This window comes from Ptychodera flava, chromosome 2 (genome assembly GCF_041260155.1).
Source record: "Ptychodera flava strain L36383 chromosome 2, AS_Pfla_20210202, whole genome shotgun sequence".
Lineage (NCBI taxonomy): Eukaryota > Metazoa > Hemichordata > Enteropneusta > Ptychoderidae > Ptychodera > Ptychodera flava.
The window spans coordinates 40,859,936-40,882,550 of NC_091929.1; the positions used below are offsets into that span (position 1 = coordinate 40,859,936).

A 22,615-nucleotide genomic window follows, 5' to 3' on the forward strand; every position below is an offset into this window, starting at 1 on the left:
GAACAGTGATATTTTGGAAATGCGAAACCGAAACAAACACCTATGACCCCAAAGGGTTCGGTCGTAACCAATGCAATGAAGTTAAAACGTGTGATTTCTATAAGCCATCGAGTGGTTCATGCATATTTTTTCTACGCCAATAGATGCATTTCCGTGCGCATCTTCAAACTCTGTTGCAAGATCTGAACAATTTACACGTACCACGTGCTGACCATATATGGACAATAGGTTCACAACGATTCTGAAAACAAATAAGCGGGAATATGACCCATTGAATATGACATCACAATATTTTTCAAGGGTAATAGCTTCACCAGTATTGAAACCTGTCACACTCTGTTTACATCTTTTACCATCTTGACGATGGCAAAGACGGTAAAAGATTACATGTGAATCTACCCTATGATGGAATGTTATCCGTTGTTACGTATGATTTGAAAATCAAAGTCGTGAATGTTTCATGACACCCTGTTCGACGAAACTATGAATTGTACCCTTTCCTGGTCAGCTATAGAAACAATGGGTCAAAATATACATCTTTATTAGATTTGAAGGTACCTTAAGTGTGCTTATGCTTGGATCTCAAGGATGCAACCGTTTTCTAGTGTTGCAGCTTAAAGAGGAGGAAGAGAATTTTCAAAACACAGATAATGTAAACTAAACTGTGAAGAACTACGATTATTGCAGTCCATTCGTCTTTCTCAGAGGCTCTAGCTTTCTGCCAAGATATCAATCACCATGTGCATGACTGTTGAAACAACGGTTAAATTTCCTCTGTGTGCGTAACACATACACATGCCTTATGGATATATGTGGCCGAGGTTATTCTGGATTTCTCTTTTTTTGCAGATTTTTTGCGGATTGACGTGTAGTATCGGTAAGAGGTTCAACAAATAAGCACCTTTTACAGTTTATTGAGATAGGCTGGAGAAATCAAGTGCAATCAAACAAGGATTACAATAATCTAATAAATGCCATAGCCAATTAATCTGTCCTGTGTCTACAATTTAAATAGCGATGGAATTTGACTTTAATGAATGGTCGAACAAGGCCAAGCTTACCCAGACAACAGTCGAAATATTGAAGGCAGAGGACCTCACAACAGCGGAGGTCTTAGAAACCTTGTCTGAGGCAGACATACTGTCACTAAAGTTAACGCTTGGACAGCGAAATTTGTTAAAGAAGGAGGTTGAGAAGCTTAAGCGACGAAATGCTAAGGCGAGTTCTGACAACACTAATAGCGGGGATGCAATGGATCTAGGAGATGAATCCGAGCCAAGGTCAACTCCTGGTAAGAGAACCAAACATCGCATAGACTGCAACACAAACAAAATATTTAAAATTTATGAACAATTCATCTATGGTGACTCAAAGCATTCTTAAGTAAGCAAAAGCAGAGAGTGACAACACCAAGTCATAGAGACAGAGAAGTATTAGTTTCCTGAGAACAGAGAACATTGTCAGTTAAAAAACGAAACCTTAAAGGGACATAAGCTGTAACTTATGGCAAATTTTTCAGTATGCTGCTTCTGTATATCAACTACCATGTCTGACACTAATCCGTTTGTCATGCTGAAATTTCGAGTATTCTTTTTGTCAACACAGCTTGTATATGATGTAGTGATCATTGTTTATTGTTTACAAATGAATTCTTGTCCGGACTTGAATACAATTTTCAACATCAACAATGTAGATTATATATAGGTTCTGTTTATGTGCTAAATACTTGGAATTAAATTACAGTTTATGGATTCAATGCGGAAAATGTAGGGAAACCACAAAACAAAACTTCTGAAAAATAGCCAAAAGTTACAGCTTATGGAGCTTTAATAAAAGTTGGTTGCAACATGAACACGCTCTCTGTGCCAAATTAGAAGAATAAATCGGAAAAAATATGTAAGTCATAATGTTCAATCTATAATACAGATATATTTTTTTTATCCACTTTACTCGTTACTAAAGGCATAAGTCTATGAAACACAGCACATTGCATACTCTATGCACTGTTTTGTTGTTGTTGTTGTTGTTGTGTTTTCGGATGTATTTTAGTTCAGACTAAATTAAACAGTTAACCGTACCATTTTACATAACACAATGTACATAATCTGTAGGAAAATTGACCATAGGGCATTCTGACATGATTTGGGTAATATAGACGAAAATGTGTTTTACGGTCGGATGAAAATTTCCAATCAGTAGATCTGTGAAAATATGAACTAAATTACGTGACGTTCCCCTCATCGTTAAATTGTCACATTTTACAACATATAAACAGGTAGAAAGAGTCTAAAGGGAAAAGCATATTGATTACAAGTGTGATAAATTTTACAATAAAAATTTAAAATATGTGTAATATAAAATTAACAGATATAAATATTTTTTCATTCTTCGTCTAGTGAAACTTTCTCATTCCTCGTCAGGGATAACGTTAAGGTATCTATGCTAACAATCAAGAATAAAAATAAGGCACACTTGCAATTTTGAATACGTTACCCTAACGTGGTATTTCAAATTCGAAATGGTAGTCAAACAATCTCTTTAAGCAATGCTTGCATTGAAACAAGGACAAGCTAACGACGTTATTTAATTTTGCCTTCTATATCAACATCAACAGCATTTCTACAGTATCAAATGTCTGATTGCAAATTTCTTAAACTGCAATCTATGTGATCAACGCCAATACTCACGATGAACACTGACTTACGCAATGATGCTGCTGTTTGCGGCCTAAGAATATAACAAACTCAGTTATTTAAGAATATAAAGTAACGTATATATTCTTTCGTATTAACAGAGTTGCCTACAAGTGGACATGGTGAAAATGAAACAAGCAAACGTCAAAAAAGAAGGTAATATATATTGTACATTTGTAATCATAGTTTTATTGGCTGTTAAGGTAAAAAGCATTTCTACACCAGATGACAGAATAGTATGATGAATAAGGTGCAGAATCTAACAAGCTGATGATTCCAGAGTCAACCCTTAAATGACTATTATCATAGACTTTATTTCGGACTCGTCTGTGTAACAGGGAAAGAAAATCTGGTGATAAATCTACACAGTTTGGTTTAAATGTGACAATCCATAGTTACCGAGTACACTATTAGGATTGCTCGTTGCTTCCACTTCAGTTTCTTAAGAAGTAGTCTGTTTTCTTCTTATTCTTATATCAGTCCAACCAAGAAAAGAGTCCTTATTTTGAATGACGAGTGGGGAACTTCAAAGGGCGGGATTTCTACCGTCCATCGACAGGTTGCACAACAGGCAAAGGATGCTGGTTTTGATGTCCACGTCACAACTTTAGAACCGTCTACGGAGGACTTGTCAGATGCTGAGAAGAAAAAAATCAAAGTTATTGTAGCGAGTAAAAAAGGATCTGAGAAGCTAGATCGTACATGTATAAATAAGACCCACAGGACGTATTTTCCAAAGCTGGAAAAAGAAAATTTTGAGATCATAATTGGCCACATACCAATAACGTCGGAGGGCGCTACCGACATCAAAGATGAACGACTAAAAAGATGCAGAGTGTTTCAGTTCGCTCACACCATTCCAGAGGACACCGACGTTTTCAAAGAAGGCAAAAATCTGAAGACAATCGAAGAAAAAGAGCAAAACATCATAGAGCTCGCGAAGCGTGCAGACGTGATCTTCTCCGTGGGCCCTCGTATATACAACCATTATGACGGCAAGTTCCGTAGATTGAGTAATGTTGTACACAGGCAGTACATTCCATATCCTGACAAGGGTTTCTTCGATTTACAAATCAAGCTACCAGAACCAAACCATCCCGTGCGAATCCTGACTGTCGGTCGCGTCGATGGAGTTGCACATCTTAAAGGATATGACATCATGGCCGAAGCCCTGAGTAAAGTCTGTGAGTTTTACACAGCTGTAAGCATGCCTTTACCGAAGTGGGATATCAGAGGAATTCCTGAAGACAAACACGTAGAAAGCAGAAATTTTATCGACAAGTACAAGAGATCGAAATATCTCCAGTACGTCCTTCATCCGTATGGTACGCAGAAGGAGATTATGGAAGATCTGAAGCAAAGTCATCTCTTCATCATGCCATCGAGGAGTGAACCCTTCGGCATGGTTGGTATGGAAGCCATCGCAGCCGGACTTCCTGTCCTCGTCACAAGACACTCGGGTCTCGCAGATTTCATCGAAGATCAATTCAACATTGATGCCGAGAGAATGGTTGTAGACGTGGGGCTGAACGACTACGCCCGGGAGAATGACGTCGACATTTGGCGGAAGCGCATCATCGACTCTTTGATCAGCAAAAATATGGAGAACAAGTTCAGTAAAGCTGCTGAAATGAAGGAGAGACTGCAATCTTTAAGTGCAATACCTGACACCCACAAAGAATTCCAAAAGTTGCTTCAGGGAAACTAAATGAAAAAACTTAAAATCTAATGACGTTCGCCTACTTCTGACAGAGACACTAAAGAAGACCACTTTACTGTAGAGGCTGTTCGTATTGGGTTTGTCTGCGTGGGATAAATCACAGGATTTCCTCGGCCAATAAAGCGACTAATATAATGATGTACATACTTTTGTATAGCAATGTAAAACGTTATTTTTAAAAGTATAAACATGGCAAACTAACTTCACAATCAATCAATATACCCATTTGTACGGAGAACATCTACGTAAATTCAATATAATATGAGTTACCATCTTTCTCTCAAAGACAGGTTTTTTAGTTGAAAATAGATATTTGCAGTTCAAAAGAAAGAAGAAATAAAAAGGAGCCCTTTTAACATTTTTTTCTAAAATCGTTTGCTCTATACAAATATGGCATATCAGTCGTTTGTTATAAACGCAGGCCATGTAGACTTGCAAGATGATATCTGGAAGAGAAACATGAAGGACACTTCCTCTCTTGTTTCAGAAGGTAAATCATGAAAAGCATTTTTATCAAATGAAACAACGGACGAAAGTTGTCGACGAAGCAGTTTGGTCCCAATTTCTACAGAATTTCAGTTTTAAGTCTCTCTGTACATCAAGTTTATTCCAACCATGCGTATGACAGGTTTTAACCAACCACGTTAAAACCAAATGCAGCTGTGATTGCGTCCGGACAACATTTTTTCTTAAATTTGTGTTTATAACTTTACTTTCCAAAAGTTATTCCTTAAATAAGCATGGTCCTGCTATAGACAAAGGGCCCATTATATTCCTGTGTATCCTTATTGCTTATTATGAAATGTATGTTTACATGCAAATAGGTGCATCAAGGTAATTGTCTCACTAACTTCCAACCACAAATGGCACCAATCAAATCAGACATATGATATTGTTAATAAGGACGATTAATCCACTTTAAACTTCAAATCGAGCGAGCAATCTATGTCTATTCCAAATAAGGATTTTGAATATCAGTTAAACAATAAGAAGCAAACAAACACATTACTTTCCACTTTTCATGTTCGTGTTTGGTTTACGACTTGTGTCTTTATTAATTAGTTTTAGAGCGTTTATTTTCCTTGGCTTTTCGTCTCCTTGAGTGACACTCGAAGCAAAATACGCCTCGGGGACAGATATTCGGACTCTCACACTTTTACAGTATTCTTTTGGCCTACCACTTGCAAAAAGCTCATTTTGAATGCTATTGAAAGAATAAAGTTTTCACTGGCTGGGTTTTTGGAAATCGGGGATTTTAATTCCCCATGCATATAACCCAGAACAGCGGCCATTCTAAATTTCAAATATCTGTAAATACTCAATTATTTGTTTTTCATGTACAAACATTTGCACAGCGACACCTAATTCTTTTATTATTGATTTAAAATGTGCATGGATGGAAGTTTTCTTGAGGAACGTTTGAGCAAGAGCTTCAGTCTTTCATTTTCGAGGCACCTACTACCTTACCTCGAATTTTATGAATAAATGTTGACAAGACATACAAAGCACATGGCATCATAAAAATGTTAAATATGAATTTTAAGAATACATTTTCTCTTGTCAATACAAATGCAGGAATCATTGATAACCTGGTGTGCGTTTTAAAGACCCTTACTTTTTAAACAAAGAAAAAAATTCCCAATCCTCAGGCAGATCTTTTGAATCCATGTTATAAGCCATTTTGTCTTAAAATTATAACCATTTCATCTTTGTTGAGGATTTGCTCAATTATGTTCAAGAGCATAACACTTTTATATACGCGGTGGCCAGATTTATTAAGTTGTTATTATCTAAGTTTTACGTTCATTGCAAATGTTTGGAAATCTTTTGTGGTCACACTTCGGTAAGCCCTATTACACAAGTGACATTTGATTTCACCTAATCGGAAAAAAAGTTCACAGGATGCAGCTAATTCGGCTTTAAACATGTGGTGATGATCGAAATAAATCCCATATATTCCACACAGACGTAGGAAACGTAAACAAATGTTCAAACTTGCTTTGATAATCACGGGTAGCATGATATATCTATATAAAGAATGCGATACGATAAGCATAATGTTTTGTCGGATTTGTTAACCTCAGGTAGAAAGTGCAGTATTGATTTTACAAAAGAAAAATGACAGACGCTTTTGTTATTTTTTTCATCACTTTTGTAATGTACAACAAAAACTTTTTCTAGGATCGTTGTTTCAAAAATCGTGAGGTGACGGTCCCTCTATGTGGCGAGGTGTTTGCTACAACAGTGGCCCATACGAAAATAGACTGACAACAGTGTTTGGTTTTACCACGATTTTCAAGAAGGAACTAGACTCTCTTTTTAATTCTGAAGAAATACATAGCAATGTCACTTCGGATGTACTTCAACGTCATGTTAACTTTATTCTTTTCATGTGTTGCATGACTTAATGTTTAAAATAATCTACAATAAAAGGGCTAAAGTCAATGATAGAAAATATTACGAACGGCTCTTAGTGACTCATCAGAACAAGGAATGTTGTCTCCAGATGTTGTCCCCCGTATATAATAAAATGAACGTAATAGCACTGACAGAAAAGCTTGGTAAACTTTTCCTCGTAAGTTGTAAGCACAGTTATGTCAAAACTTTTATGAGTAGACAGCTGTCTATGAACTAACACACAATGTGCAAATGTCGTGATTACAAAGCTTGGAAACGGCAGTATCGACACAGCCGAACAAAAGTTACATTGTCCCTAAAGTGCGCCCATTTACGTATCAAAATAACATTTTCAGCAGAGTCCTTCACCATTGGCTTACAAGTATGCCGAGTGGTAAAACTCATTTCGGTTGACTTTGCAGTTGACTAGCTCAGAGTATCGGTTGCCCCTGCATTGGCTTGCCAAAAGTATAATTAGAAGATTGAATGGGTTTTTGACCCTTTACTGTCATATCCTAGTACTCGACGTAAATTTACTGACCTTTGATGTCATATCAAAGCACCTGACGGGGAATTCCAATGACTCATTTCAGTAAGATAAACTGGACAATTCAGGTATTTACGCTGAAGAAAAATGTACGCAAGTGCACTTAAATAGGTAAGTACTTTTAGTCCTGGTGGATAATTAACTTAAACTAACCCTGTTTTGTCATTTGTCTGACCAATGGCACCGTATGGCACTTATTTGACGCATTTCGCATGCGTAAGACGATTGATTACACGGTTGAACTCTCGAAATACGCACATTTAGACATAAATGGGTCCCGTTTTCAGCTCCTGACATAGGTGGACTGCGTAGAACCACGTTTATTTTCTGAACGGACGTCCAAAAGGGCCATTCTACGTCAGGCTAGGTAGGTAAGATCAGGTCGCCTTGCCTTATTCAACTTCAATACGAAATGTGTGCACGGGAGCTGTAAGCTGAACCTGTCAGCTAACGAGGTGGCCGCCATGATTGATATCCACCTATCGTAATTGCGTAGACATACAGGCCGGTGAACACAAATGACTGTAACTTACGCGCTTATAGTCGGTTTGTTTGTGGGTTTCTGAAACTAACGTTTGATCAAAGGCCCTCGAGTGCACATTTTTATCGAGTATATGAACAAGAGCTAATAAGCAATGTCATGAACTAGATGACTACACCTGTACAATGTACATAGGAAGCACGTCATTTTCCGGGTGTAAATCGGTAAATAGGTCACAACTTTGGTACGCCAAACAATGGCGCCCGAAATGACCTACTTTAATGGTGAATTGACCCTAGATAAACTAAGCACACATTGTTCATACTCTTCTGAACAAAATGGGGAATTTTACTGTAAAATCTGTTGTTTGAGGGAGAAGTGTATACTAATTATAGGAAATAAATTATAAGAAAAAGCCTTCATAAGTAATAATATCGTTGAATCACAGATTCTCAATTGAACGTGACAAGCTTGAAGAACAAAATGGTTGCGTGATTATGCAGTTTGACCTTCGAAATTAAACTTATAATATGAAACAAACTTCAAAATTGTATAGGAATCATATTATTTTGCTATCGGAAGGGTTGGTAATGATGTGCATGTATGGTCCGTCCTTTTAGGTATAAATAACTATTTTTGACCAATCTTGAAAACAGGTTTCATTCTCGTGGGCGATTCGCCTTAACGTTAGTACGCGAGAAATTCCAAGTGTTCTGACCTGCTAAGTGAAAGGTTTTTTTTACTTTCTACAGAGGGTATTGGCGGCATTAGACACATTGGCGACTGCAAGCAAAGAACCTAAGATGGCGAAGGGATTTGATTTCATTGAATGGTCTAAAGAGGCTGAACTTCTCGACAAAACGATTGAAAAACTAACCGAAGAGGACCTGACGACAGTAAACGCCCTGAAGACTCTAACAAATGAAGATATATCATCGCTGGGCCTCACCATGGGCCAGAGAAATTTGTTGAAAAAGGCAGTGGAGAATTTACAGAAACAAGATGCAAGGACTCCGACAATTTTTGACAAAAGTGATGGCGGGAAATCTAGGCACGATGCCGCAATGTCCGAGCTAGATTCCCTTTCTACATCCGGGGACGAAAGTAAGTGAAGAAAAACTCTAAACTATAGCAGTCTAACTTCAAAGGAGGCACAGCAATCAAAACAAATTACATTATTTTACAATATATGCAATGTTAGCGAAACAAAACATATTTCAGAAACTTAATGGATGCAAATCCCTAATTTTTTTATGATAATTAAATATGCGACATGACTTTCTAAATTCTGATTGGACAACAGTGAGGGACTCAGTCCATCAAAGAATATTACATTACTGTTCTAATATTCGTCAATATGCACTTAGACATATTAAAATGCTATCCTTTCCATGTTGAACATTCAATAACATCGATACATCTTCCTGGTGGACGAAACACATGTGATAATCAGCTTGTGTTCTTATTGTTTGCTTGCAATGTATAGCAGTCTTCGTGCAACACAGGCATGAAAATGCCTATGTTTTCATTTGCATAATGTCCATTCAACATTAGTAGGGATGAGTCTTTTCAAAGCCACATGACATGAAGGTGTCTTTTATTATTTGTTCTCAAAGATATGCATTGATGCTAAAGTACAGTTTCAGTCATATGTGTTCTTGGTTTTTCTCTACTGTTCCTAATACGAACTTGTGTATTGTGGGTTGTGGACATTTTTCATATAAAGTGACATCGCAAATTTTGTTATATTTTTTATCTTCAGATCAAGCGAGAATGATACATGATGATGTTGACAGTTCTAAACGACCAAAAACAATGTAAGTTTACCTTTCACTGTAAATATTATTGAAAATTTGTATTTTGAAAGAAAAAGAGCCTGACCTTCAGACAATCAGACAGGCAGAGTAACGTAAACAGACCTTCTATGGATGTAATAGTACACTGAGCGAGAATAAAATATAAAGTTTGAAAGACTCGACAAGAAACCGTTCTTTCAGTCTTGGTAACGACGTTAACCGAGAGGTCTTAGATTAGATTTTGTTTTGTTCTTAGAAATAAACAAAATTATATTTCTTGAACTCAATACATTTCAAATTTGTCATTTTACCTCATGAATGTAATAATTGGTCGCTAAGTAATGAAATGCCAATTTAACAGTGCTTTATTTGTTCAGTGGTTTTGTCTGATATCATTTTTATCTAAATTAACCAATCACATTTTCCTACTTGTGTTTCTACAGTTCAACACGAAAAAGTGTCCTTATTTTGAATGACGAGTGGGGAACTTCAAAGGGTGGGATTTCTACCGTTCATCGACAAATCGCAAAGCAGGCGAAAGATGCTGGCTTTTATGTCTATGTCACAAGTCTGGATGAACTATCTAAGGAGGACCGTTTGGATGCTGAAAAGAAAGAGATCAATGTAATCCAAGCAGTACCAAAAGGATCCGAGAAACCAGAGCTTAGCTTCATAAATATTACACACAAAACGTATTTTCCAGATTTGGAAACCTTAGAAAATTTGGATGTCATAATCGGTCACATATCAGTCACCGCAGATGGCGCACTCGACATCGGAAAAGACAGACTCAAAGGAAAGAGAGTGTTTCAGTTCGCTCACATAATACCAGAAGACACAGATGTTTTCAAAGAGGGCGCCCATCCGAGAAAAACTCAGGATAAAGAAAAAAGGATAATGGAGCTAGCAGAGCAGTCGGATGCCTTTTTTTCTGTCGGTCCTCGCATATACAACAACTACGACGGAAAGTTCCATTGCCTGAAAAATTGGGTCCACAAGCAGTACATACCATATCCTGATGACGGGTTTTTTGACTTAGAAATCACGCCACCGGAACCAAACCATCCCGTGCGAATCCTGACCGTCGGTCGCGTCGACGGAGTTGCACATCTTAAAGGATATGACATCATGGCCGAAGCCCTGAGTAAAGTATGTGAGCAATACGCTGGTATGGGCATGCCTTTACCGAAATGGGATATCAGAGGAATTCCTGAAGACAAACACGTAGAAAGCAGAAATTTTATCGACGGGTACAAGAGATCGAAATATCTCCAGTACGTCCTTCATCCGTATGGTACACAGAAAGAGATAATGGAAGATCTGAAGCAAAGTCATCTCTTCATCATGCCATCGAGGAGTGAACCCTTTGGCATGGTTGGTATAGAAGCCATCGCAGCCGGACTTCCTGTCCTTGTCACCAGACACTCGGGTCTTGCAGATTTCATCGAAAAGCATTTCGATGTGGATGCCGAACGGATGATTGTAGACGTTGGTCTGAACGACTATGCCCGGGAGAGTGATATCGAAGTTTGGAAGGAACGGATCATTAAAACACTAATTCAAAAACACTTTAAGGGAAGATTCAAGAAAGCAAGAGAAATGAAAGAAGAATTAAGAGACTTACAGGCGATTCGCGAAACGCATGAGGAATTTTGCAGGATCCTTCATGGTAATTAATTCAAGGAGCTTGGAAATTATCAACATGGGTACGCATCAGAATGTACCTATGAAGCCCTGGTTAGTGCCACCAGACATTTATCCTTTATATGAATGGCCCCAAAAGAAACTTCGATTACAAGAAGCCACAATAACCAGAAACACTAATAGATGAATGGTTGTTTTCAAAGTAATATCAATCATACCCTTCCATAATTCTGTAACACTATGTCAAAATTCGTAATACATAGTCAATTGTTGTAAACATAGACGCAAAATAGCACAGACCAGATTGTAAAGCACCAGCACACACAACAAAGTCAAATTCATGAAGGAAAGATATATGGACCGATGGCAAAAAGACCAAGAAGTGATGTCAGGTGTTTTGGAAATCAAATTATACAAAAATAGTCTTTGGTGCTTATTTATGAACATATCTGAGAATTTGATCGGGTGTTTCGCAGCAGTCCGTTCGAACGTAGACTGGAAGGTTGGTCGCTCGAGGGCGCACGGGAGCGTAGATGAGCGCCCTCGAGCGATAGATCTTCCAATCTATTTCGAATGATGCCACATATTTGTACACCAACTTTGATGTGTGTTAAGTGAACTTGACAATGGTCTGCTTGGTATCGCATGGTAACAATTCTGCTTCGATGCATTGACAAGGTGATGAAGCCCTACAACTTTCTGTTTTTGATATATTCTCTTAAGCCTTTTGTCTGTTCGTAACTACAGTGTTTTATTCTATTTGCAAAGTAATGTAGATATATCTTATATTCAGTTTTTCAACACATCGTGTTATTGAAATGTCTAGAATCCAGTGTTGTTTGTGATCACATAATTTTAGTTCGTTTGCCAATTAAACATAGTTTGTTTTTGTTAAGCTGTCACTTCTTTTCCAACATACTTTATGGAAGAAGAAACATTGACCTGATTTCAAAAAATAAAATCAATGATGATATCGTCGACGCGTCAAGAGCTAAAGCTTCAGCAGCTTTACAGGTCTTTATTTATTACATAATGAAATTATTCGTGATTTTTAACTGCTGCGATAAAAAAACAGAATCAAATCTGATAAGGGCTACTACGTCACAAAAATGGAATACCACAAATGGATTCTATATACGGTTTTCAGACTGCCATCTTAACAGACGACTGCGCACGTGCAATGAACTCTTGGATCGAGTTGATTTCAAAAATTAGTAAAGGAATTATCGACAAAATGCATATAGCAGGATAAAGGTAGATTCTTTTTTGAAAGTCACAAGTCAGCCTTACCCTTAATAAGAAAATACTTTCTAGATTAAAGGGACAAAGTCATGGTCATGACCATTAAGTCATTTTAGAGATGGTTTCATTTATCGTGTCTGAAACCAGGGTCTAATATATGCATGTCACCCATTCATTATCTTCCAACATGTCAAACAATTTCAGTAGTATCTCATATCAAACAAAATTCATGTTAATGGCAGGCTTTGTCCCTTTAATATTTTCTTTAATATTTTTACTAATTAGTACACGAAATCTGATTGAATTTAGCAAACGTATAGTCCCATAAACAACAAATAAGTCATGTTGATTTGTACCGTCTGACATTGCAATTGTGAAAAATTTACTACTGTTTAAACTTCGATTATATAAGGAAAGAAAACATTTTCCAGCTCGTGTAAAATGTGAACTAAATATACCGATAACCTAACATTACTTTCTCAACACCAGTGTCACCACTGAAGCTCAGCCTTTACTTCATATATGCACTCAACGAAAAATTGCCCGACTTCACGAATCTATACCTAACTTGTGTATAATAACATATTGTTTAGGGTAATCACAAGTACAGGGAAACAGACAAACAATATGTTATAGCCTAAACAAGTGACTTTATGTAACGAACATTATATGCAGTGTTGTGCTATACACAGTGGTGACTCGGAGGTGCATGGGCGAGGCAAAGGATGATGTGATATGGTGTGATGTGATGTGAAGTGATGTGACGTGACGTGATGTGACGTGACGTGACGTGATGTGATGTGACGTGACGTGATGTGACGTGACGCGATGCGATGTGATGTGATGTGGTGCAATGTGATATATGTTAGGTGTAACATGCTATTATTTGAAATTATGAAACCATATTTTATATAAGATGTTGTAGGAAACCTCTATTATTACTTTCTGTTAACACGATCTGATGGTTGATAGAGCACTACATAAAATAACACAATATACAAATGGCTAAGAAATTGTTCTTGGAGTACTGTGTAAATGGTTATGATATCGTAAATGTGAATATGTGCTGAAGTTTGTTCTAATACTAGTATGATGTGGTGTAACTTTGTGTAGCGTGTTATAACATGACAAGTTATCATGTAATTATATCTGGTAGATATCGCTTCCAGCTCCGACATTTGACACAATGACAAAACCTTATACGATACGGTGTTGCTAGAAGGTAGCGGAAGATTTCATGACACATTATATTTTACACCGATTACCTGTACCATTTTTGTATTCTGTTGGCGGATGCCATGCTTGCTCCAACACTCAGTGCCATTACCACATTGCTCACCGTTCGTTTGACAACTTTAAGGCTCAATTAAGTAAGGGAAATAGTTGTGGGGAGTTTAGTTCTTGGAGGGTTGGGGTTATTTTTGAAGTCATCGTTGTTCCTTATTACCTGATGAAAAGATAAAAAATAGTGTATCGATGATTTTTGGTCATTGTAAATTAAGAGCTTTGCAAGCTTTCTTGCTGCCCATACAACATTGACGGGGTGGTCAAAATGAAATGAAGCGTTTAGACTTGATCTGATCTGATTTGCAAGGCTGTACACAGCAACTACTGTTAACAAAACGCATACAAATGTCGAAATTATTTTTAGAAAAAAGCCGTTCACAACATGCCTTGCAAACATTTTAAAGCAGACACTAGTATTGGTCCGAAATCCATCTCAATGCTAAAAATTAAGCGTCCGAAACTCCAGTTGGGGACGAGTCAATTATGACTCCCGCACATGGATCTCGCATACACGGGGTCAGTCAACAATGATAGACCCCTCTAACGAATTTGGCTTTTCCTCATGGAGGAAAGATTACTTTCATCACAAAACCAAACGTCCGTGTAATTGATCTAAGTGTCATAAACAAGTTAATCATTGACAGATTAGTGCAGCATTTACACGAAGGTCAAAAACAAAGAAATGAACAGAATATTTTTGTAACAGCCTTTCATAACAAAGTTCTCGGACATTGCGAAAATGAGCATTATTTCAGCTTGAAAAATGCTCCAATACGAAAACACAAAACGTCCAGCACTCCGGTCAATGATGGTCAATTATGACATAACACACCGAACTTTGCACATATACAGTCAGACCAAAACAAAAAGATGTTTCCCCTTATCTGTGAATCAGTCAACAGTGACTAGCTCTGTCACTAACAAATCTGGCTTCTCCTCTTAGAGGAAAGATGACTATCGCCAATCAAAATGGAGGGGATATCTAACGGCAGAGCGACTAATGAAGGGACCCCACTTTGGTCCAAAACACCGTTAGAGCTAATCACAAACTTAAAACTGTTTTTAGGGACCCACGTCACATGGCCAAAGTCTAAGCCCTATCGATTCACAGGTGTCTCGCCATTTATTTCATACAAAATAACTTCAATGACCCCCTCAAACACTATATCGTAGCATTAACAACGGTAGATACGGCATGTAGAGTTGCCTTCATTTCATTTATACTCGTCCATTGCCCATCTAGTACTTGGCAAGATTCATTGATCGCATGCTAATGAAAAATGGTGCTAGAATGTTTTGCGGTACTGGGAATACGGATATCCTTCTATATAACAGGATGGTTAATCTTTTATGAAAACCTTCACACGAGTTGGATCGACTTACGGGAAGTGATGTGATAAGGAATCGGTGAGCGAAACAGTAGAAACAGTGTTTACACAGAAGAATACTTTTAAATCTTGAAAAACGGAAATTGTATTACACCCTCGTTCTGACTACAACTAGCAACGTAGAATGGTCAGTCACTAATATTATCAAAATGATGCATCTGGTTTATAAACTATAGCAATCTAAGCCGGTGGTAAAATGCAGTACAAAATACATGTGCGCCCTTTAATTGGCAGGAAAAAATTTGTGAATACAGTTTTATATAGAATTTAAATTATGATAAGTCCCTTTCACAATTGTCGCAATTGCAAGAGATATGCTAAGTCACCCAGAACCGGTACCCACGATTCTTCGCGGGCTTGAGATGATCTCGCCATGTCTTTTACATTATGAGATGCTACTGAGTTATCTTGTGAAGGCGATAAGCCTTCGTGTTGGTGATCGGTGGAACAAAGTAATGAAGGGGCTCGGGATAACTAACAGATATTGACTGTTTTCCTTGAAATACTATACAGAGATAGCGAGGATGAAGCAATAGACATACACATGACCCAGGTAAGACCTGTAAAATAAACATGTTTCACCCTTTGAGTGCTGTGATTTTTCCCACCAAAATTTTAGCACAACATTCTCCAATTTTTATGAAATTTTCCATAATTCTTTCGAACAGTTTGGACCAAATGGAAAGCGCTTTTCATGGACTCCAGTTTTTAGTCACAATTTTGATAAAAATCTAAAAAAAAATGTTTCGAAGTGAAAAAAGTATTGAATTTTCATTTTTATTAAGGTGACAAAACATGACTTTAACACTCAAAGGGTTAATATACGACATTCATTTATCTTCACTTCTAGACGAACATTGTTTGCAATACCCTGTGTTGTCACAGTGTCGTATCGTTGGCACGGGACTTTTCTGTGGCAGTTATAAATATAGTATCATTTGGACCAATAGCTTACAGTGTAAACTCGGTCTTGCATTCATCCTCACGAAGTCGGTCAATTTTACAATGACGTAATCAAAGGATAAGCCACGGTACATATCGCTTTTCTGATCTTCATATCTAATGTTTGATAGCGGGCGCTGTTTTATCCTCAATACAGTCAACAGTAAATACAAAGAAAGGGTCTTTATTGGCTTATTCACGAAGTGACATTGCGTCAGAAAGGTTGTACGCTACCAACATGACATGTTCTATCGCTGATATAGCAGTAACCAAAAGCACACTTTAAATGACAAACGCGAATTTACTCTCCCTGCAGTGAATATCGCTAAATTTCTGATTCACATTTGTTCGTTTTCAGCTCTTCGATCCTGGACTTGAAACGGGCGGATTGTTCAAATAAGAAAAAAATCATCATCGTACTCGATGACTTCATTGGTTATGCATTTTAAGTTATTTGTGTTATTGTAGTTACGATACGATTAAAAATTACAGTGGCTATTAATAAAAAGTGTAAACCTTATAAATAAATTCATATACAGGAACTCAGAAGCTGCATGAAGTAGAAGATAAAGAGTGAAACGGAACTCTAATTTAGAAATAACCGCTTAGAATAGTGTCGAGCTATTTTCGCTGTGCTCCGGAAAGCATAGCGCAATCAGCGATGAACTAAAACAGATGACAAACAACTTTAAGTTTTAAGACGATGAGTTTTATCCGACGAGTCATTTATCAAGTCTGGTGTTGTGCTGTCTGTATAGTTCCCATTGACGCTTTTGATAGTTTGGCTCTCAATAAGAAGGTGTGCATCCGTGTCCTGAATTCAGCAATCTCAGGTCAGATAAGGTCAGGTCAGGAAGGATAATAGCGCCAAATCGGTCCTTTCATTCTTCAGTGTACCTTACTCTATCCGTAGGGCTTCGGTTGAACAGACAAAGCTCAATGACTTAGCGAGCTGATATAGTTCTATTGTAAGACATGGGAAGCTGTCAGGTAAATACTGGTGAAGCAGCAGGACTTTATATCGGCAACATCAATAAAAGTTTTTTTTTCTTTGTCACAACGAAGAGGGAGAAGTTGAAAAAGGCGCGGCTTATCCTTATTTCACAATAGTTTTACGATTGAACCAATGTCACTCTTTGCCTAAAACACCTCGTGGTAACGATAACGTCGAGTATTCGATGTTAAATTTAAAACATTGCTTCTCTCAGATAAGGAATAGAAAAAATTGCTTTTCAACAAACCTGTTCGACGAGAGATAAATTTAAAGTTTAAAGAGGCCACAAAGGTATTGCCATTTGACAACAAACCAACTCGTGAACAGAAATCTCTCCCCGCCATATTGCAGAATCCCCTGCCGACAAAGAGACGTCAGACCAACATATTCTATATTTAGAAGAAAACAGAAACGGTTCAACGTAGAAGTTGCAGAGTTGTTGATGACCAAACTCCATCGGTCATCAACCCTGAACAATCAATTATAGTACTTATTGTACGACCACTAAAATGGCTAAGTTCACGTGGAGAAACCCTGGAGGTTTCAATGATATGAGGTCCCCATATGGTTAAAGTCGCAAAATTGATATCTCATCAGAACTGCTACTGTGCAACCAAGTGTGAAACCACGATTAAGAAGTACTACCTTTTTCACTGCGACAAGCCTGATGCCGATTGCAGTGAACAATGATATTTGTTTTTATCGCAGGTTGATTGGGCCTGCAGCTGGTTGTAAGCTTGAGGGACGGTCATAGGACGAAGCAACTTCATAGTTAACCATAGTTGGTTTCAACCTTCCATCATTCCCCATCCTCCTTCCCTCCCTATCCCACTGGTTGCTTACCTTCCTTCCTTGTCGTCTTTAGAATATGTAATTTGATACGCCTACGATGGCGGAATTTGGCTGATAGCTGGTCATCGTTGTAATATTGATCTTGACCATGACCAACCACTTGTGTCTATCTGTGTCAGTATAGTGTCAGTATAGGCATCATTTACACATATTTGAATCAATCCAATCTAAACCTAGACACGTTTAATAATTTGAAATGTACAACATGAAATGCAGTTTCTTTGCAATGTTGGCAAATTGACAATACTCTTTGACAAACAAGAGCGGGACGAAGTTTGTATACGACCAAATTCTGCACTTTTCCCTTCCAACAAAGTATTCGTTGTGCAAAATATCCAGCATTTTTGTTATATTTACATCTAACCTGAATGTATCAATAATACCTTCATTTGACATAGAAAGAGTCCGTTGGTTGGTTCATTGGGTGTCGAGATAGCGTTTATATGCATCTTGGAACGGAAAGTTTTAAACATTTTCTCAAACTTTCCATTTTCTTTCATATCCAACTATATAAATCAGGTTCAGGGCGCCAATGATATCTGATATTAAATTATTGCGTTCCTTTGTACTGAAATAAACGGTTTACAGGAAGTTGTATTCGGCTATGGACAAAGAGAAGGAGTGCATGCACAGGGAAAGGGGGTCCAGGAGCTTTTACTTATACAACATTCAAAGGGACAAAAAGTTTATTTCTCTGAATGGTAGTCCATTGCCCAGCTGGTTTTCATTGATCGCATGCTAATGAAAAGAGCGGTGATAAAATGTCTCGTCGTCATGAAAAGTGGCGTAGGGCGGCTGAGAAGGCGGATATCCTTCTATCTAACAGGATGCTAAATCTCGTATGAAAACCTTCAGATAATGGGATTTCGTCTTGCAATTCTTGCTCTGTTTTGTCACCGCCAACGCTCTCGAATGATCAATAGATTCAGAAATGCCCTGAAGTTCTGTTCACACTCTAACACTGACGGAGATGTAACTTCCCTACAGTGCTGTACAAGTAATTCTCTCCAACATTAAAGAAGGGTGTGGACACCCTGGGCACATGATCATCTGGCGTGCTTGTTAATACTTCTGCCCGTCATTGAAATTTACTTATTGTAAACATGCTGTTGAATAATGTTTATCTTAGTTTCCAGTCATAGATAAATGGTGGACATTTACCATTTCCATCTCTGTAGGTCAATTTTTATTCATAAATTACTGCCGTTATTGAAATAACAGCTATCAGAGGTCGGATAAGGTCAGGTCAAGAAGTAAATAGCGTCAACATCAGTCAGTTTATTCTTAAGTGTATCTGACTCTATCCGTAAGGCTTCGGTTGAACAGAAAATAAAGATGGCTTAGCGAGCTGATGTAGTTCTATTGTAAGACATGGGTAAAGCTGTCAGATAAATACAGATATAATGGCAGGGCCTTATGTTTGAAACTTCAAGACAAGTATTTTTCTTTCTCACAATGAACAGTGATTTCTCAAGGAAGGCGCCGTACCCATATTTTACACTAGGTTGCCGATAGAAACTGCGCGTTATTCGGCGCCTAAAACACCACACAGTCATGTTAAAATCGGAAGTTTGGTGTCGACTTAAGAAATTTACTTCTCTCAGATAAGAGATAGAAAATATTCTTTATAACAAACCTTTTTAACGATAGAAAAATTCAAGGTCGAAAGAGGTCATAAAGGTATTCTCGTTCGAATTGCATTGACATAAGCGAATGCTAAGTCACATTTTTATGTGTTTATTTCAAAAAAAAACAGAAGCTTTTGCAGAAAACCAACTAGCCAACAGAAATATCTCCCCGCCGCATTGCACATTCCCGCAGACAAAGAAATCAAACAAACATACTCTATATTTGCAATAAAGTGGAAGCAGTCCCAAGTGAAAGTTGCAGAGTTCATTAGGCCTGAACGTTCAAGCATAGCGTAGTACTAATTCTTCTACCACTAAAATGGTCTAGCTATTGGCTTTGTCCATTTTCTTTGTGAAAAAGGAGTCTACTTTGAGAAACCCTGGAGGTCTTTAATGATTTGAGGTCACCATATGGTAAAGACCCCAAAACTGACATCTCACCGGCGATGTCACTGTGCAACAAAGTGTGAAACAACGATTAAGAAGTGCTACTTTTTTAACTTCGACAAGCCTAGTGCAAATTAAAACAATCAATAATAGTTGGGTTTTTTTGCAGTTTAAATGGGTCAGGTTCGAAACTGTGATAGTGATGGTCCTGGTACAAGGTCACTTCACAGCCAACTATGATTGGCTTCAACTATTACTGCTCACCGTCTTTGTTCAGTGAATAGCTGGTGAGAGGTCACAGGGATATAGAAACAGTGAGGGTCGTTGTCTTCAAAGATAACACCGTTTATTTCTTACACAAAGATGTTACATCTTTGCAGGTATTGTCCCTTCTCTTGAATGCTTGTGTTCGTAAAGACACCTCTTACATACAATCTGTACGGTGGTCATTTACATTCAATCATTATCCCATCATTAGTATCTCTCCCTAGTAATGACGTATTTGTTGCCAAGGTTCATATCAACAACCAAGACCATAAACACCAGAGCGATTATTTGCTTGTTTGATTTCTCACATCTTTATCACTATCGTACATTGTTCATAATTCAGAACCTGATAATTGACCTTTATGCCCAATTGACGTCAAAGTGAATGACCTCTGTAACACTCCCCTCTTCTCTATGAATGCGCCCCGCATGAAAATTCGTTGCGAAATAAACCGTGAATTCGAAAGCAAATAAACACTTATATCTAGAAAATTAGAAAAATTACATAGAACACGATATACAGTATATACGGATAGTTTTCAATCGGGTTTGAACCCACAACATACGGCATCAGTCGCCTAGCAGAGAGGCCACAGAGAGAACCGCTCGGCTAAATCTCCACTCCCAAAAAAGAGTGGTTCAATAGCCGGCTAAGTTGTTACATTTTTCTGACTAAGACCGCTCCACACGTTGTAGAGTTTGTGAAGCACTCATGCACGCACGCTCACTATCACACATCGCACATACAAACTTTATCAAAGCGAAGCAACGAATACATCGCTTTAACTGGGCGAACGATAACCTCGGGGACAATTCTGTCCACCAGCAGAGCTACCAACCCAGGGTAGAAAATACGGCTAGTTTTCAATCGGGTTTGAACCCACAACATACGGCATCAGTCGCCTAGCGGAGAGGCCACAGAGAGAACCGCTCGGCTAAATCTCCACTCCAGTTCTACACAACACAATTGAAGTACACCTTTACATATAGCGATACGTAGTCAGTAATATGGCTCTTTTCTCGGAGTAAAAAATACAACACTTGTGTAATTTATCCAAGTAGTGGGTGCCGCTCTGTTAATCTTTCACCCTTACAAATTCATTTTGGAAGGGTTTTATCACTTCATTACTAAAAATACATTTTCCTTTTGTTACATCTTCAACACTTCTTTTTACAAAGTGCTACAGAACTATCATGAATACCTTTTTTCGAAAACATTTCTTTTTCAACATTGTAGAATTATATCATGTACAACTTTAGTCACACAAAATTCCTCATTATTGGAGACAGAGTGGGATTTATCGCCGATTTCTCAATTCATAGTTTCGGAGATTGACCGCTTAAACTGTTCCCGTCCTTTTGACCTCGTGTAGCTCTCTTTAGGCGGGGGTGTCATTGTTGTAACAATTCCTCAGTTTTACTTGTCTCGCTTTGTATGAACAAGACTCAAATCAACAATATCTCAGCTGCTCTATGTCCATGCTACAACAATGGCACCTTCAAATAAAAATAACACATATAGAATCTTCTCTACAACATAAGGTTTCTCCATAACTTCATCATAAAAAGCCACTTTTTCTCGTTGTGACTATAAAATTCCCTTACATCTCTTAAACCCAGCTTCTGAAGAGACACAACAAAGACACAAAGACATCGTTCCCTTTTTCAAGTAATGCTTACACAGGCATGCATCATGTCATTACTACAATACGTTTTGCACCTAAAACAATTCCGTTAAATATTAACATCATTCTCGAAAATATCGCCGTGTGAATCGATTTCAAGATAGTTTTCGTTGTTAGATCATAATTAGAGTTCGTCAAGAGTTCGTCAGTTATTACCGTACAGAGCCCTTGATGCTTCGAATTTCGATACAATACTCACGTGTATCTTCACTGAAGAGGACCGGCGATGTGTACTCTCAGCCGCGTACGTTCGGTCTTCGTTGTCCTGTTTACGGTGATAGGTTTTCTCACTTCGTTGACACGTCGTCGGTGTTCTAAATTGTTCCTTGAAGTTTACAATAATCGAACCTCGTCTCCGTCCTTAAGTCGACTGTTGAACTTTTAGTGTCCGTAATTTTACAGAAACAGTTCTAAGTGGAGTCTTAACTTATCATAGTAGACGAATTCCAAGCATCATTTCGTTGTATTCAGATCTTTCGTCGTCGTCTCATGGTTGGTTGCCGATTCTTAGTGTCGTCGTGCAGTTTGCTTTGTACCCGTCGCATCCACCAATCGCTTATTACAATTTCGTTTGTAAGTAACGGAAGGAGTTGCTGCCATCGAATGACATTTCTACCTTTGTTCTGGAATGCATCCACCGTGCTGTATGTATTTCGCTCGGTGTA

General features: G+C 38.0%; 2 protein-coding genes across 7 annotated transcripts in view; both read left to right on the forward strand.

The window, feature by feature from the left end:
- The window catches only part of LOC139120660 (uncharacterized), a 60,126-nt gene extending 53,254 nt beyond the window's left edge, over window positions 1-6,872 (forward strand). Inside the window, exon 5 of one of the 3 annotated variants that reach the window (XM_070685196.1) lies at window positions 3,174-6,872. In XM_070685196.1, coding sequence (XP_070541297.1) covers window positions 3,853-4,401 — 549 coding nt within the window. In that variant the 5' untranslated portion in view covers window positions 3,174-3,852 and the 3' untranslated portion in view covers window positions 4,402-6,872. The remainder of the gene's footprint in view (window positions 1-3,173) is intronic. The other 2 variants (XM_070685204.1, XM_070685189.1) reach the window with 2 other exon arrangements.
- Window positions 6,873-7,292: 420 nt separating this feature from the next.
- LOC139120689 (uncharacterized) lies at window positions 7,293-12,363 on the forward strand. 4 transcript variants are annotated; one of them, XM_070685246.1, is made up of 4 exons: window positions 7,293-7,468; window positions 8,593-8,942; window positions 9,601-9,655; window positions 10,078-12,363. In XM_070685246.1, the coding sequence occupies exons 2-4, from the start codon at window positions 8,642-8,644 to the stop codon at window positions 11,309-11,311; spliced, it is 1,590 nt and encodes a 529-aa protein (XP_070541347.1). In that variant the 5' UTR covers window positions 7,293-7,468; window positions 8,593-8,641; the 3' UTR covers window positions 11,312-12,363. The 4 variants fall into 4 exon arrangements, with proteins under 4 accessions (XP_070541347.1, XP_070541340.1, XP_070541333.1 ...); XM_070685239.1 differs by lacking the exon at window positions 7,293-7,468 and adding an exon at window positions 7,584-7,728; XM_070685232.1 differs by lacking the exon at window positions 7,293-7,468 and adding an exon at window positions 7,584-7,724.
- The last annotated feature ends 10,252 nt before the right edge of the window (window positions 12,364-22,615 follow it).

What these genes read in the sequence shown, in the direction of transcription:
- LOC139120689 (XM_070685246.1), top strand. Translation starts at nt 8,642, where the DNA reads ATGGCGAAGGGATTTGATTTCATTGAATGGTCTAAAGAGGCTGAACTT. An exon ending in TTCTACATCCGGGGACGAAA is followed by an intron (nt 8,943 to 9,600) that starts GTAAGTGAAGAA and finishes TTTTATCTTCAG; the next exon opens with ATCAAGCGAGAATGATACAT. An exon ending in TCTAAACGACCAAAAACAAT is followed by an intron (nt 9,656 to 10,077) that starts GTAAGTTTACCT and finishes GTGTTTCTACAG; the next exon opens with TTCAACACGAAAAAGTGTCC.